This window comes from Sebastes umbrosus, chromosome 7, assembly GCF_015220745.1.
Source record: "Sebastes umbrosus isolate fSebUmb1 chromosome 7, fSebUmb1.pri, whole genome shotgun sequence".
Lineage (NCBI taxonomy): Eukaryota > Metazoa > Chordata > Actinopteri > Perciformes > Sebastidae > Sebastes > Sebastes umbrosus.
The window spans coordinates 15581238-15597472 of NC_051275.1; the positions used below are offsets into that span (position 1 = coordinate 15581238).

At 45.5% G+C, this 16235-nt stretch overlaps 1 protein-coding gene across 4 annotated transcripts in view; it reads left to right on the forward strand.

Annotated features, from left to right (window-relative positions):
* Window positions 1–16235, forward strand: part of schip1 (schwannomin interacting protein 1) — a 261637-nt gene that overhangs the window by 207466 nt on the left and 37936 nt on the right. For 2 of the 4 annotated variants that reach the window (XM_037774717.1, XM_037774718.1), the window contains exon 9: window positions 9504–10292. In XM_037774717.1, coding sequence (XP_037630645.1) covers window positions 9504–10292 — 789 coding nt within the window. Of the gene's footprint in view, window positions 1–5418; window positions 5990–6825; window positions 7066–9503; window positions 10293–16235 lie in introns of those variants that run through there. The other 2 variants (XM_037774720.1, XM_037774719.1) reach the window with 2 other exon arrangements.

The following is a 16235-nucleotide window of genomic DNA, read 5'->3' on the forward strand; positions in this document are numbered from 1 at the left end:
GCTGGGGCCAGCAATTCTTTTGCTTAAAAAATAGCTGAAATGATCAATTGATCATCAAAATATTAAAGGGACTGTTTGTAACTTTTTAAGCGTATAAATGTAGCGGGTCGCCACACATGCGCGTTCACATATGCGCGCTCGCGTGTGGCCGGAGCCTCATCTCCACTGCCTGCTTACCTTCACTCAGACAGAGCACACGTTCTCGCGTACTCGCTCCACCTCTACTAGACGTGAACGCGAGCTCACTCCACACTGCAGAAGAGTTAGTTTAGCTCTGAGAATATCTAGTGAATGTACAGGGGACGTTTGCGCAGAAATAAATGCTGCAGCTCCTCCAGACCAACAGAGGTTTCCCGTGTCTTGTGAAGTGACGGGGCTCCTCCACGTGTTACGTTATCGTCTCGTTACCGACCGGGTGCCGGTGTCTCCCTGCGGCTGCCGGCTGCGGTCGGGAGGCGATAACGTAACTCGTTGAGTAGCCCCGCTGCCTGAGCCTGCGCTGAGCAGGAAAAGCCAACACTAGGATCAGCAGTGATTCATGGAGAGACCTTCGTCTGGTCAGCTAACATTACTGCCAAGCAGCTGAAATATAGAGTGATATTGTGCTTTTAGCTGACGTGTGTCGCCTCACTGTTTTGAGCGATGCTCGTCCATGTCTATGTAGAGCGAGCAAGCGCGAGCTCGACGCTGACTTTCGTTGATTTCAAGGCCACAGGTGTCGCTGTTAACAAGCATTTCTGAAAGTTACAAATAGTCCCTTTAACTGACGAGTTTTCTACCAACTGACTAATCGATTCTTTGTGAAGCTTATAATGTCGAGATGGGTTGATACTGGCCATTTTCCAAGGCTGTAGTTTGGTGTTGTTGTACTGGGTTGAATTAGAGAGCTCTGATATTCTGCCAAACGTAATTAGAAAACTCTAGAAAGTATCAGCTTAGAAAGGCAGAACGTCGGTAGTGTTGAAGTTAACCTTTGTGTGACCCTTCAGTGATTCCTGCCAGATAGCTGCTGCGGATGGACTGTTAGGCAGAAAGCTTTCCCAGATACTGTAGATCTAGACCTGGCTGTTTTTCCTCATGTTTCTGCCTCTCGGTGATTGGTAAATCCCATTGAATGGCAGTTTGACAGACACCGCACCTCTGCTTCTTCGTAGATTGGGGGGCAAAAAAAAACAGGTGTTGCCTGAAGTGTTGCACGGTGAACTTTCTTTGACCACCTCTTCAATCAAAAGTACAGTAAAAGTCAACTTCTTCCAGGTGTGATGAGCTTTGATGTGACATATCATTGATATCTTCATATGGAGCTTTTGACTTTGAGCTTGTTGCTGCTTTTATTGTTTCGTGGAACAACTCACTGAGGGGAAGGATGCCACGTCAAAACTATTTTCAGTTGGCTTTGACGCTAAAGAGAAACTTCAAAGAAAGCAAACTGTGCTCGCGCCTGGATGTGTGTGCAAGAGCGCCATAAACAATATCGGACCCCTGTTGACAAGTTAATGATAAGTTAATTGCCTGGTGAGCATATGAACTTATAGTCCTCACATTCACTCCAAGATAAAACCCCCAAAAGTAGCGTATCCTCCTCAAAGGCATTCGGTTAACTCTACAACTCTTCACTTTGCTTCACTATGACCGATTAATGTTTGGGGAATTGGGGAGAAAAAGCGAAGGGGAGGAGTGGAAGGGCTGATAAGAGAGTTGAAAGCAGTGGGAGTGAGAGTAGTAGCAGTAGGCTGGACTCCTGCTGTCTCCTCTTTGGGGAGATCCCCACTAGTGCTGTCCCTTCTGTAGCGTAGGGGGAGGCTCAGCCAGGGGTCTTTGAAGTACTGCTCTGTTATTACACGGACTGGGTCGTCCTTTGTGCCGCTATTATACAATCAGCGCACCATGTCTGAAGACAGCTCCCATCCCTCAAACATTTACAAATCTAGGCTGCACCAGGCCCGGACGCGCAGAGCTCCCAACGACGTCACTGAAGCACAACGCAGCGCTTTTTTGTATTTCCAAATGTTTGGCTTACTACTCGAGAGACCTTCTTAATCATAACGCTTGTTTTACTAAACGCTTTGGAGTATGTTTTACTCCTGCTGTGGTTTATCACCAACATTTAACTTGATCTCCATTTCGGAATATGTAAATTACCAGCTGTTTGCAAGAGGAAACAGAATGCAACATGAAGATATCATGCCATGTTGGTGTTAACCCCTCTTCAGCTCTGACACTGCAGCTGCCATCTGTGTGTGTGAGTGTGTGTTAACTCATATGTCTACTACAGTGTTTTCATCCAGCAAGAGGAATGCAAATAACCACTAGTGAAGAATATCAAAAGAAGATTAATATATAATAACGCGTTAACGCAAATTTGTTTTAACGCCACTAATTTCTAGAGTTAGCTAGAGTGAAGATACTGGCATCATATGAAATTAAAAAACCTAAGGAATCCATTGGCACCAACTATATCATACTAGCTTGTTGCAAAGGAGGCTAAATAATGCTCCAAACTTACTCTAAATTATGGCAAGAAAAAACTGTCAGCTATTTTCAAAGAGGTCCCTTGACCTCTGACCTCAAGATATGTGAATGAAAATGGGTTCTATGGGTACCCACGAGTCTCCCCTTTACAGACATGCCCACTTTATGATAATCACATGCAGTTTGGGGCAAGTCATAGTCAAGTCATCTCACTGACACACTGACAGCTGTTGTTGCCTGTTGGGCTGCAGTTTGCCATGTTATGATTTGAGCATATTTTTTATGCTAAATGGGGTACCTGCTCACTCCCAAGTTGATTAGAGATACTTGACAAATTTCTCTTTAAGGTAGATTTTGAAACGATAAAAAATGGGCTGTCTATTTTCTTCATTTATCATTTAAATATCAAAATCCTCACAACTTCTCAGAGCACAAGGTGAGGTCTTTAAACAGCTATTTTCGTCTGACCAACTGTACAAAACCCAAAGATATTAAATTTACTGGTATTTAAGACACAAAAGCAGCAAATCCTCACAATTGATCAGCTGGGGCCAGCAATTCTTTTGCTTAAAAAATAGCTGAAACGATCAATGGATCATCAAAATATCAACTGATGAGTTTTCTACCAACTGTGACTCATCGATTCTTTGTGAAGCTTATAATGTCGAGATGGGTTGATACTGGCCATTTTCCAAGGCTGTAGTTTGGTGTTGTTGTACTGGGTTGAATTAGAGAGCTCTGATATTCTGCCAAACTTAATTAGAAAACTCTAGAAAGTATCGGCTTAGAAAGGCAGAACGTCGGTAGTGTTGAAGTTAACCTTTAATGTTGTATAGATCGCTGGAGAGATTGTGAGCTCCCTGTGCACTGCTGGGGATTCCTGCAGCTCTGTTAATCTAATATGGAAGTCTCCAAGCAGTGTGTGATATTTGATGCGTAGGTGTTTGATGATCAACTTGCCCTTTGTGCTGATTTTATAGAAGAACATGATATTTTTGTGCAACAAAAAGTGATATTTTTGAATATAACACTAGTTTAGGGCTGTCCCGTATACTATTTTTTGGGCTTCGAAGCTTCGGTGAGAAATATTCAAAGGTATTTGAAGCTTCACGGTGCGGCTCGGCACAGCAGGCTGACATGTTCTTCTGCCTGCCTGTCTGTCTGTCTGTCTGTCTCCATCTCCCCCATTTCAGTACAGAGACACACGCACCTCTACACACGACAAACAGTGATATCCGTCTGAGAATAACTAATAATAATGAATCCATCCATCCATTATCTGTAACCGCTTATGCTATTCAGGGTCGCGGGGGGGGGCTGGAGCCGATCCCAGCTGAGATTGGGCGAAGGCTGGGTACACCCGGACAGGTCACCAGACTATCACACGGCTGACACATAGAGACATAGAGACAACCATTCACGCTCACATTAAAGGGACTGTTTGTAAGAATCAGAAATGCTTGTTAACAGCGACACCTGTGGCCGTTAAGTCAACAAAAGTCAGCGTCGGGTTCATGCTTGTGCTCGCTAAATAGACATGAACGAGCATCGCTCAAAACAGTGAGGCAACACACGTCAGCTTAAACCACAATATCACTCTATATTTCACCTGCTTGGCAGTAATGTTAGCTGACCAGACGAAGGTCTCTCAATGAATCACTGCTGATCCTGGTGTTGGCTTTTCCTGCTTTAGCCTCCCGACCACGGCCAGAGGGAGACACCAGCACCCGGTCGGAGACGATAACGTTTCTCTCTGCGGAGCCCCGTCACTTCACAAGACACGGAAAACTTCTGTTGGTCTGGAGGAGCTGCAGCATTTATTTCTGCACAAACGTCCACTATACATTCACTAGATATTCTCAGAGCTACGAAGTCTTCTGCAGTGTGTAGTGTGCGCGCATACACGTGAGGTGGAACGAGCTGAGTGAAGGCAAGCAGGCAGAGGAGCAGCAGAGCAGAGTACAGCAGAGACTCCGGCCCTGGAGACCAAAGCTAAGATCTCCCCCGCGTACTCCGACTGCGGCCAACACTGTTTTGCAAGACGGGCTTCACTAGATATAACTTTGCGATTTTGGTGCTTCCGTGTAGTTTGTGTGGGAGTCTTGTCTGAACAACGTAGCCACACGCGAGCGCGCATAGGGCACTGACCCGGGTGATTTATACGTGTAAGAAGTTACAAACAGTCCCTTTAACACCTACGGGCAATTTATAGTCAACAATTAACCTGCATGTCTTAAGAATGTGGGAGGAAACCTGAAAAACCCGGAGAAAACCCATGCCAACACATCTAAACTCGACACAGAAGGACCCCTAGTCGGGTTTGAACCATGAACCCTTTAGCTGTGAGGCGACAGTGCCAACCACACCGTGCAGCCCCCACATTATTATTACATACTTTTATAAAAAAAAATGTTTTAAAAATTGTAAACAAAGCATTCGAATAAAGATTTTGAGGTCAAATACCATGACAACGGTCAACGCTTTGAAGCATTTGTGTCAGCCCTATAGTGAAGTTTGCTTTAACGGTGTTTGGAACTTGCTTTATGAGTGTATGAGTATGAGTGACACACTCTCAAGCTGAACATCATAACCTTCACAAAGGCTGGATTCATTGCAGGGGTGTTGCATTGGATTGCATTAGATAGTACAGGTGTACCACTCAACTCTGATGAAAAATGACAGCCATTGTTTTAAATAATGTGAAGCTGTTAGGATCCCTGTTTTATAGAAACCCAGTCTGGAAATATTCTCAATTCAAAAAACACCAGAAGTATGTTTAATAATTCACCTAGATAGTTATTCTCTCTCTCTCTCTCTCTCTCTCTCTCTCTCTATCTGTCATGTGCAAGGTCAGTGGGTGCAGAAGGTTGGGCTTTAGTTGTGTTCTGTCGTCGTCACTTTCTCCTCTAGAGCTGCAGGCTGCGACAGAGAGCCGGTTATATTATTATAGAGAGAGAGAGAGAGAGAGAGAGAAACACAACACAGACACAGCCAGCCAGGGAGCAGCAGCTTGTTTTGCGCTTCTAAGTTTCTCTAGGTAATAACTGAGTGATATATAGAAGGTTGTGTGTGAGAAACGTGTACCCACAATACAAGGAGACGCACTTTTACTCAAGAGACTATTTATTCTCCAGCTGACGCGGTTGGGAAGCGAGAAGGAGAGCGCGCTCAGACTGGACTGTCGGTGTCGGAGGAGAGGAGAGGACAGAAGCAGAAAGAAAGAAGACCTGCTGCTGGGATTTTAAAGACATTTTGTCCAATCAAGCCGGTTGTGTCTCCTCTTGTGGACCGACTATACACACTCATACCAGCGATATGACTGCACTGAATGATCCACCGGCTCTCTGTGGTGATTCCTCCACCCTCCCCGACACCCGCCCTTAAAATAAGATATAAAAAGCTGCTGCTGCTGTGGAACAAGTCAGGCACCGTGCACCGTGGTCTATAACAGCTGGGATTTTTACACTTTAAAATGTCTTGAGACGCGACGTGGGAAGCTGATACGAAGATGATGACAGTGAGTACATCGGGCTCGTTTACTGATCATGTTACATCCAGGCTATACTTTTTATTTAGCTCGCCTTACCCTAAGCTTTTTAACACGCGTTGACTTTACATTTTGTCATCCCCATGCAGTGTGATGGTGTGATATTAGGCGTTTCTGTTGCCTGAGGGTGGATGTCAGGTTTCCTCCTGGGACTAGTTTGGGAACATTACATCATATGGCACAATTGGAAGAAAACGCACGCGTAATATCCCAAAATTCTTCTAATAATAGTGTTTCATTTCAATCAAATATCAAACCTGATGTGTTGCCAGGTGTGATCATGCAACTGTCATGCGTGCAGCACTTGGAGGAGTATATAGACGCTCGACGCACGCAGAGGCTGACTGATGGGCGTATGTATGCGCGATGATGATGATGATGATGATGATGATGCTCCACTATGGATGGAGAGAGACGGGAAGAGTTGTGAGGGTCTTTGACATAAATTAAACCCCCCCCACCCTCCTCCCTAGACACCCGGCTCTGGGGTGGGGATCGGTGCAGCTGTCAATTTGCATGTATTTTCGTGTCCAAATCCAGAGCCTGTCTGTCTGTATGGTCGGTGGTTTAATCCCCACAGCGGATCAGCTTTGACGCTCCAGCCTGCACTTCTTGCAGCGCCTTCCTCCCTCTCTCTCTCTCTCTCTCTGAAAAAACACTTTAAATGATTACATTATTTCAATCATGTGACCATCATATTATGCGCGATAATATCTGGAAAACCCAAGCTGTTGTTTTGTTTTGGAGGCTGCACAAACCGGGATAACACTTCCAAGAAAGAAAAGGGATCGGTGATGATGATGATGACTGAGATTTGAAATCGCAGCAGCTCAGCTCAGCTCTGGATACTCTGCTTTCTATTTCCTATATTACTTGGAGAGGAAAAACTCCACCCCGACCGGCTTCCTGAATCCGTGCTCTTTCATTTAAAGCACTTAAAGGGGGGGTGGGGGGGTGACAAAGCCTGAGATGACAGGCTGGTTCACAACACACCGAGGTTACCGGTGGTGATCCATCCATCCAGCGCGTTTTTGATGAGCACGTCGGTAAGGTTGTTCTCTGCTGTAGCTGCTGGTGTGTTGATATGTTGTACCATCCATGCATCATGTTTTAGCCTGGACATTACATTTTACAAATTGGCATACTCGTGACTGCTGAAAAAATGCCAGGTCCAAGTGATTTCAGAGCATTAGGAGGCCATAAGTAGGCTGGTAATGTTGTTGTGTGCCCTTAAGTCCTCCTCCCCCCCTTCAGTTGTATAGACCTACAGAGAGCTGCTGGAGTTTTTCATGTCAAGAACCCACATAGATTATTGGAAATGATCCCTAGGAACTGAATATGGGATTGTATTTTGCATGTTATTACTGTCTAGACTGAAGGGTAACAAGCCTAGAAACAGTACAGTCATACATTCTGGCACTGGTCTAATTCCTGAGTGAGTTAAGAATACTGAAATTGAACTCTCCATCTGAACACCCTGGAGGTCCCAACACCCCCAGTGCAAATGCAATATGTTACCAAGGCTTTTTTTTAAATAACATTTAGATAGTTTTGACTCTCTAATGACACATTGTCAAAGCAAAATATAGTTTCTATGGCCCCATTTGTGCAGCTAGTGCCATCTTTATATTTATATACAGTATATATTATTTCACTTTTTCAAAACCAAACACGCTGACAAACAATACATAACCCTTAAATGATAGACGACAGTATGAAGTCTACAAGACAACAAACAAAATTTAAACTCTAATTAAATAGACAACAAAATAATGTCACCAAACAAAACATTGAGAGACACCTTAAAGTGGCAATCTCAAAGATTTGCATCCAAACAATGACTATTAAATCGCTATCCACAGCCAAATAAGGCAACACATTGGTGACCGAGCCCATGGCCCACCGATGAAAGCACCGCAACTACCACACGCCCACATCATTACACACTGGGCATCTGTGGCAACATCCCCGGATAGGGAATGCTGCACTACATGTTTTCTCCTTTATAAACACACACAAAAATGGAACCATGCACACAACTCCGAAAACCCGAAGCTTGTTTCAGCAAAGAGTCTCCAGACTACTAAACTCTATGCACAACTCCACTGTTTTCACTCAAAATAGATATTCTAGATCAACCAGGACCGAAATTTTAAGGATTGCCACTTCAAAAGTCCCATATTTAAAAAAAAATAAGGTCTTCATGTCCCCTTATCATAAAGCAGGTTTGAGTACAAAACAAATACTGCGAAAGTATCAGGCATACTCATACAGACAGCACAAGGAAAACTCTAGTGCCATCTTTATCCCTGCAGCAGCTTCACTTCTCTCCCCTTTGACCCGTTAGCATCTCATAGAGAAATGCAATCTCCTCATCATAGTGTGGCTTATGTCTCTACACCGCATCAGCAATTTGCGTATCCAGTCGCCAAGATGCTGAGTCATATTGCTTTGCTCAACATAGATATTTTCTGCATTGTGCTTTTGACGTCAACAGCCGGTGTCTGCACAGGTGTGGTCCACAACTCCACAAAAGCTTATTAGAATTAGGATAACGCTGTATGCATTGTATTTTCTCCTTCTTGTGTAAACCTACTCTAAATCCTCACGGTCTGAACCAGTAATTAGCAGTCTTCATAATTAATTTCTTTTCCACAGCAACTCATAATGCGCATCACGTAGGAATGTGTCGTTAATTTCTTTTTTGCCCCGAGAGAAATTTTGCTGCTCCTTGCTTTTCATTAACTTTTAAAAAGTGGCGTGAGGCGCTATGATAATGCGCTCCTGTGGAGAAAAAAAAAGATAGATAACGCTGCAAGAGAAAGGCTCGGGTCAGGTGGAGATTTGTGGAGCGGGGTTGTAAACAACGGGGACGTTTTCATTAGCTGTGAACTAATCAGTCAGGTGGTGATTGGGGCTCCGCGGGGGCAACGCCGTCAAGGTTAGACAACAACTCTGTCATCTGTCGGTGTCACAGTTTGGTGTGTCGTGCATTGACATGTCAGTGTCCCTCACTCTCACAACACCCGTGTTTTGTCCCCGTGGTGCTGTACAGATGTAGCAGTGGGTGGTGGGATATTATTCTGACACATCCAGCCACACGGACTCCGCCTTCGCTGTGTGTGTCAAGTGTTGCACAAGCCCACACGTACATATACACCAGAGGAATGTATGATCAACTAGCATAGTCTAGTAAGACAGGGAAGCTTTGGAGCAGTACAGTCGTTTAGCAGAAGACTATAGACAACAAGTCCAAGAGGGACGGTGACTACAAAATTCTGTGCAGGCAGGAAGTTCCTGCGGGACAGGAAGTGCTTTGTGGTTGCCGGTCTCAAACCACAATACTGGTGTGACTAATCTAAATCTACACACTTCCTTAAATTCTCTTTTCATTTTCCTCTTCTCCTTCCCTCTCTTTTCTTTTCTCTATTTTAAACACATCCTCAGTTTCACTCTTTTTTCCTCTGTTCCCTTGTCGTTGCAGGATTACCGGGAGGATGGCATGGACCTGGGGAGCGATGCGTCCAGTCGCTCCAGCTCAGAGTCCAACTCCAACAAGGTCACGCCTTGCTCCCCGTCTCTTGACCTGGCCACTTTGGAGGACTACAAATCCTCCCCCTCTCTGGACCTGGTCACCCTAGAGGACTACGAGGAGGACGAGGACTACCAAGAGTATAAGAAGAAGGTGATAGAGGAGTGGGAGAGCGAGTACGGGGAGGACTACACCTCTCCACAGCCTCCTGGTCAGGAGGAAGGTGGAGGAGGAGGCGTCGTGGGGGCCGACGGCCTCGGCGAAGGCTTCGGGAAGACAGTGAACAGTCGCAGCCTCGCCGAAGAATTCCAGGATGTGAAGACCGTCCCGCCCCTCCCGGCCCCTGGCGGACACACCGCCACGTCAGTCGCGGCCGTCCCCGAGGAACTGAAACAGAACGGCAATCTGATTTTGCCCAGGAGCCACCAGCCCCAGTCCCCCGGTACACCGCAGGGGGGCACGGGGACTCCCAAGCCCCGCCATCGCAACTCCAGTCAAAGCAGGGGGAGCCGCAGCACTGGCGGGGCTGGTGGTGGTGGTGGTGGCTGTGGTGGAGGAGGAGGGACTGGGGGACGTATGGGGGGATACAAAGAGGAGGGAAGTGTAGAGGAGGAGCCTCTGCCCACCATGGACTGGGCAGCCCTGGAGAGACACCTGGCTGGGCTGCAGTGCAGAGAGCTGGAGAACCAGAACCTCAACCTCAACCAGAACCACAACATGGGCAAGACCGCCTACACCTCGGTAAGTGTCTAAAGATTTCACTTCTTTATGTTCCTGTGGGGTTTTTCTGCTCATATGTGGCAAAGGTTACCTCACACAGAGTGTTCATCTGTAATTCAGCAGTTATCTGTGTCATATGGACCCTGAAAACATGAGGTTAGGTTAGCTGGTGTAAAGAAGAGGGATTAGTCGGCTAAAATTAAGCTATGTGGCCCAGCTATTAACCGTCATGGAGATCAGAGAATCTCTGTCCAACAGTGCAAGCAAATAGTTATTATTTGATGACCTTGGATAAATAATTACTACAGCAAAGATTTGTTCCTGACCTCACAGGCTTGTATCTGTTTAACCTAATTTTAAAAAAAATCTGGATGTCGTTTGTTGTGGCTATGTGGTGTTTCTACCAGAAGAGGTCAGTGTTGCATCGACATTCTGCAGAGAGCTTCTACAGGCCTTTCGTGCCACACCAGCAGCTCCAGCAACTTCTGTTATGATTCACTCACACACAATCTCATGACATCACTCAGTTTAAATTGCAGTCCCCGCCAGAGTTTTATGTTTTTCTTTATTGTTGCTCCGTGGGTCCAAAAGGGTGTAGCTTTCAAAATGTTTAGGGAGGAGCAGCAGAACATTGTTTACAGCAGCAGCAGCCACAGTTTTAGTGCAGTAAAACTAAGCGACGGCAAGTGTCTGTGTTTGAGAAAGGGGGATTCTCTTTTGGTATGCAAGCGCCGAGACCTTTTCCCTCAGTGCATACAGACAATGGCCGCAGCCAGTGCCATTGTGAGTGTGTTGTGTGTGTTGTGTGTCTTTGTTTGTCCGTCCTGGAGGCCCCCTCTGTCTCCCTGAGGCATGTCAGGAATGCAGCGGGAGAAGTGGGGGATGAGAGGAAGGAAGGAGGGAGGAAAGGACAGGAAGATGGTATCTTTGGGTTCGGGGTCACATGGCTTGTGTGTTTTGTGTCAATGTTCATTACCTGCTGTCCATCTTAAAGGAGAAGGTCACCTCCTGGCTGGCTCGCTGTAGTAGTCTGGGGAAAGTCTGCTCTCTCTCTCTCGGTCCCTCCCTCCCTAGGCAGTGGGCTGTGATATAATTGATGGGTGGAAGAAGAAAATCTCTTGAAAGACAGACTGTCTCCACATGCAGCCACTATCTTTTGCACACACACACACATCCACACACACATGCTCTTTGCCACATGTGGCGTCTCACATGTGTGTACATATGAAGGTACTGTAGACCAGGCCTGGTGTGGTAGATAGAGATAGCCTGGTCCTGATGCTGATAAAGTGCCTCAGCTTCCAACTGTCTCTCCGATTACAAGTAAAAAAAACAATCCTCAGAGAAAGCGGGCCTCACGTTTTGATGGCCCTGAGTAGATAAGAAATTAGAATTAGCCGTGTAATCCCACCTGAGCTGGGAGCAGAAGAGATACACCAGAAAAGACCGGAGGCACAAGCTTATATCCTGGACAATCCCCCGCTTAAGTGCTGTTGCTTTACTTCTGTAGAGGAATGCCCATCATATGGATCATATCAGTACAATCCATCACTGAACTTCTGACATGTAATTTGACCTTTTGGTTTGTTTAGTCCTATCTCTGAGCTTCCACATGTGGCATAAAGGCCCAGACACACCAAGCCAACATCAAAGAACTAGCGGCAATGAAGGCCGACTGTTGCGTCGCCTCACGTCGCCTCACGTCGCCTCTCTCTTTGCCGACAAGCTGCATTTGAAAACACTGCAAAGACTACGGCCAGCGGCCAGTTAGCACTACGTTGTGCGCCTGCTTGAAATGAAATAACTCCACACCAGCAGGCAGCGGTAGTCTGTATTTGTCATTCAAAAAGGGAAACCGGAAGACCGAGGGACAGCAGATATACAAACCGTTGTTATGATACATACATGAAACAAAGCAGTGTTTGCTGACCATTTTCACACCACTCTCGCTCACCACTTAACTTCATTCCCGATGGCCATGTCGTTGTGAAAATATCCGTGTATTGGAATGATCAGATGAGATGAAAAATAAGAAGAGCCTTCTATGTGCTCCGTCTTGACTTGGCTTCTCTCACCGACGAGCTCCGCCGCCAGTTCAACATGCTGAATCGGCTGAAAAGCTTCAGACACGGGCAGACTAGAGCCAACGGTGTGGGACACACCACAAAAACTAGGCTGACAGACGCTCACCGAGGGCCCCAAACTGTCCAACAACCGACCATCGGCTTGGTGTGTCAGGGCCTTAATAGCTAGTATTAACCCTCTGCTAACCTGCGAACAAGAGCACAAAAGCAGTCAAGTGTCAGTTCAGGAACTGAGACATCCCCGGTGTCTTTCTATGTCAGGGGGCATCTGAGTTTCTTACTTCTTACATTTACAGGATTTAGCAGACACCCTGGAGGAAAACGAGGGGCTGGCACTTTTAAAATGCTGTTAAATATTTAGACACCCACTCAGGCGGGACCCACCAGCGAGATGATGTGCGTGTGTTCATGTATGGAGGGGGTCTGTCTGTCTGGGATGTTGCCGGGGTCCAGAGGGACAGAGATATTCACGCTTCAGCAGAGCTTCAAAAAGCATCTGTGCTTTCAGAAAGACGGGACACAGCGAAGCTCAGAGCTAATAATCGGTAGTGGTCGCTAAATGCCTGGAGACAGGTTTAGCCGGTCGCCAGTCGGATGCAGTAGCTGCAGTATACACCACAAATTCACAAGTGCTTGTATATAAGAAAATGTTTAAAATACGGATCAGGTAAAATGAGCTTTAAACCAGACCGATAGGATACACATAGACAGTTACTAGCATCATTTTCACCATGCAATGACATGTTTCTAGGTAGTTCTACTTGTAGATTAATACTTTGTAATACGTTGGCTAGTCTCTGCCTTCACTCATCCTGCATGTTATTTCATTTTTGTATCAATGAACCAGTCATATTGGTGCAGGTGTGTTTAGTTAGGGTGTGGTTTCTGGCTGCTGTAATCTCAGCGTCTGCCTGCAGGCTGTGGGTGTGTGTGGGGTTAGGAGGATTCATGAGTATGAGGAGCATGCTGCTGACCTGTTTGTAATTTGTTTCTAATGAACTCTGGAGTCGCGTGACAGGAAGGGGCCCACAGGGACCTCAAGTACGCTAGGGGTAACACTACACCTGGCTCTCCATTTAGCCCCGCACCCCTGAAAGGCAAACAATAATATTATTCTTCCTGAGTCGGTCTTGAGGTGAAAAAGACAGCGATGGGGTCAGTCTACATGTATGTACAGTATCTATACTCAGGGAGTTACCTGTGTGTTTTATTAAATCCATGCCTACAGGCTACTTCTTTTTCTATCTCAGAGTGCACACACCCAGACTTACTCACACCATTTAAAAACACCCCGTGGGCAAACTGTGGTTAGACAGATAGGGCCCGTGCTGAGACCTGCAGCACCACTCCTACTTTAGAAGTGTAGAGAAGAGATGTCACACACACACATACATACACAAACAGTACAAATCTCTTGATTATGCCAGAACATTGGTTTGGACATGTTTCACTATTTTCTGACATTTTATAAACCAAACGGTTAATTGATTAATCTAGGAAATAATCAACAGATTAATCAATAATGAAAATAATTGTTATTTGCAGCCCTATGTGAGTGCATAGTTTCATATTTGAGATTTGAGGTTTTAAAGGTGAACTCCACCAATCACGCACCTGGATATGAAAAATGTTATAAGTCGTCTGAAGTTCTGGAGGAGGTTTAAGTCAGAGAAAATAACCCCTCATGGTGTAAAGATTTTTAAGCAAAAACCTGTGTTAAAAAATTGGACGCATGGAGTGTGGAAAGGTCTAAGGTAAAGACTGTATCAAGTTGCATTATGGGAAATTTAGGATCCTTGTTTTTGGACTTTGACTCACGCTAAGAAACTAAATAAAGTCAGGATATGTCAGCCACTGCTGCATCAATCTTTTTTTATAATCAGTTTTTTGCGAGTCTCCCGACTTTATATAAATACTGCAAATACTGCAAAAATCTGTAATTAATATAATTAGAAATGACATATAACAAAGCCACATAACTTATGTGAGATTACAAATTGCCAAAAGTCAGTTGGACAACTTCTAAATATATAACCTCTGTGCTGTTAAGACAGATGTGATGATTTGTCTAGTTTTTCCAGCTGTCAGAGGAAGTAACAGGTCGATGAACATCTACTTAATAGGAAAGAGCTGCTCAAGCACACAATATAAACAGTAAAAAAAGGCCAAGAGCCGGACCGACTTGTAGAAGTGTGGAGTGCTCTGCCCCAGAAAAGCACTCAAGGGCTGTAGAAAATAAAAGGATGCGAAAGAAGCAGAGAGAGGTTAGAGAAGGAGAGCAAAGGCAGAGGAGAGGTTTCTCCGTTTCTCTCTCTCCGCTCTGTGCTCTGTGATTATGTACGAGTTCAGCTGTTGAACTGTGCTCGCCGCCCTCCACTAACAACCTAACTACTACCTTCGCCCAGTGCTCAGACTGTGCCACGTAGAGGCAGAGAGGCCGAAGGTGGGAGAAAGGAAGAAATTGTAGGGTTTGAGAAGTCCTCAGTGCAGTTATAGTGGACAAACAATGAGTATAAAGTAGTCACACTGGAGGTAGAGCCTGCATGGGGAAGCAAAGCAGCCACAGCTGATGTTAGGAGAGTAGATGGGATCAGAAAGAACCTGTGGAGGAGAGAGGGAGGGGAGGGACGGTTTGTGAGGAAAGTTGGGGGAGTAGATAGTCAACGTATACATGGGTAGGACGTGGGAGGACGCTTCAGAGATGGGGGGGCAGGGCTTTAGCCAGGTGTGGAGAGCGCCTTCTGAGGCTCCGGTGTCTGGTTCAGCCCCCTAGGCTTAACCACTGTTACTCCTCCTCGTGTGTGTGTGTGTGTGTGTGTGTGTGTGTGTGTGTGTGTGTGAGTGTGTGCGTGATGTATGTGCCGGTACCAGCTGAAACACGCCCGGCCCTCTGGACGTTGTAGCTCACACACACTCTCCTCACACACACTGACTGCACCGCCTCTGCTCTTAGAGTCAGGCAGCTTTCTGTCTGCTGTTAGTCCACACATGCACACACTCACCTCACTGAATCAAAGGATATATTTTTCTTATCTGGTATCCTGACAGTCTGCCACTTTTGGTTTTGTTTTTTTTTTTTGCTTTATTTTACAAGTGGAGTGTTTTTCATCTCAGCTTAACCTTGGATTCCCCACGTCAAGTCGGGCACTTAACTCAGGTAAAGCAAAATATGAAATTTGTAGAAGTGTGCTTTATGTCCGGTTTGTCAGATTACATGTGTGATGTGGCTGTAGTCAAACCAGGACAAAGTTCAGACTTAAAGTTAGATAAATTGTTTGGCAAAAGCCTCCTAATGTATTTTTAGCCTTGGGCACTACATTCCTCTGCTGTAACACGTTGTCTTTTGAGTTTGTATGTAACAGAAAAGTTAAAGTATGTTTAGAATGGAACATAAAGTAGAGCCAGCTGCACATCTGTCCATGCAGCTCAGTTTCCTCAGAACTAATGTTCTGGTTGACCCTTTAACAAAGAGCAGGTTCATGCTTGCAGGACTCGGACCATATGTGGGTTTGCTACTTGGTAGCCCTCTATTTTTTTCCTTTCTGGCAAAGAAAGAATAACATCAAATATGCAGTGCACGTGTATTTGAATCCTGTTTTAAATAAGCAAAGCTGTGTGCTATGCACCTGTTTTGAATGTTCCTTTACCTTGAGGTGCAGAGAAAGTTTGTGGCGCCGAGCTCAAACGACTAGCAAAAGGCCAACTGATCAAAATGATTGTGTTGCCTCTGGATGCCTCATGTCACCTCAGGTCTTCTGTTAAAAGTTGCACATGCACACACCACAAAGACTAGAACTGACTGGCCACTGCTTGCACATACAGGCCGCCTGTGCACCTGGATGGACGAAGCAAGGAGGCTGTCTAATCCAAAAATACTTCT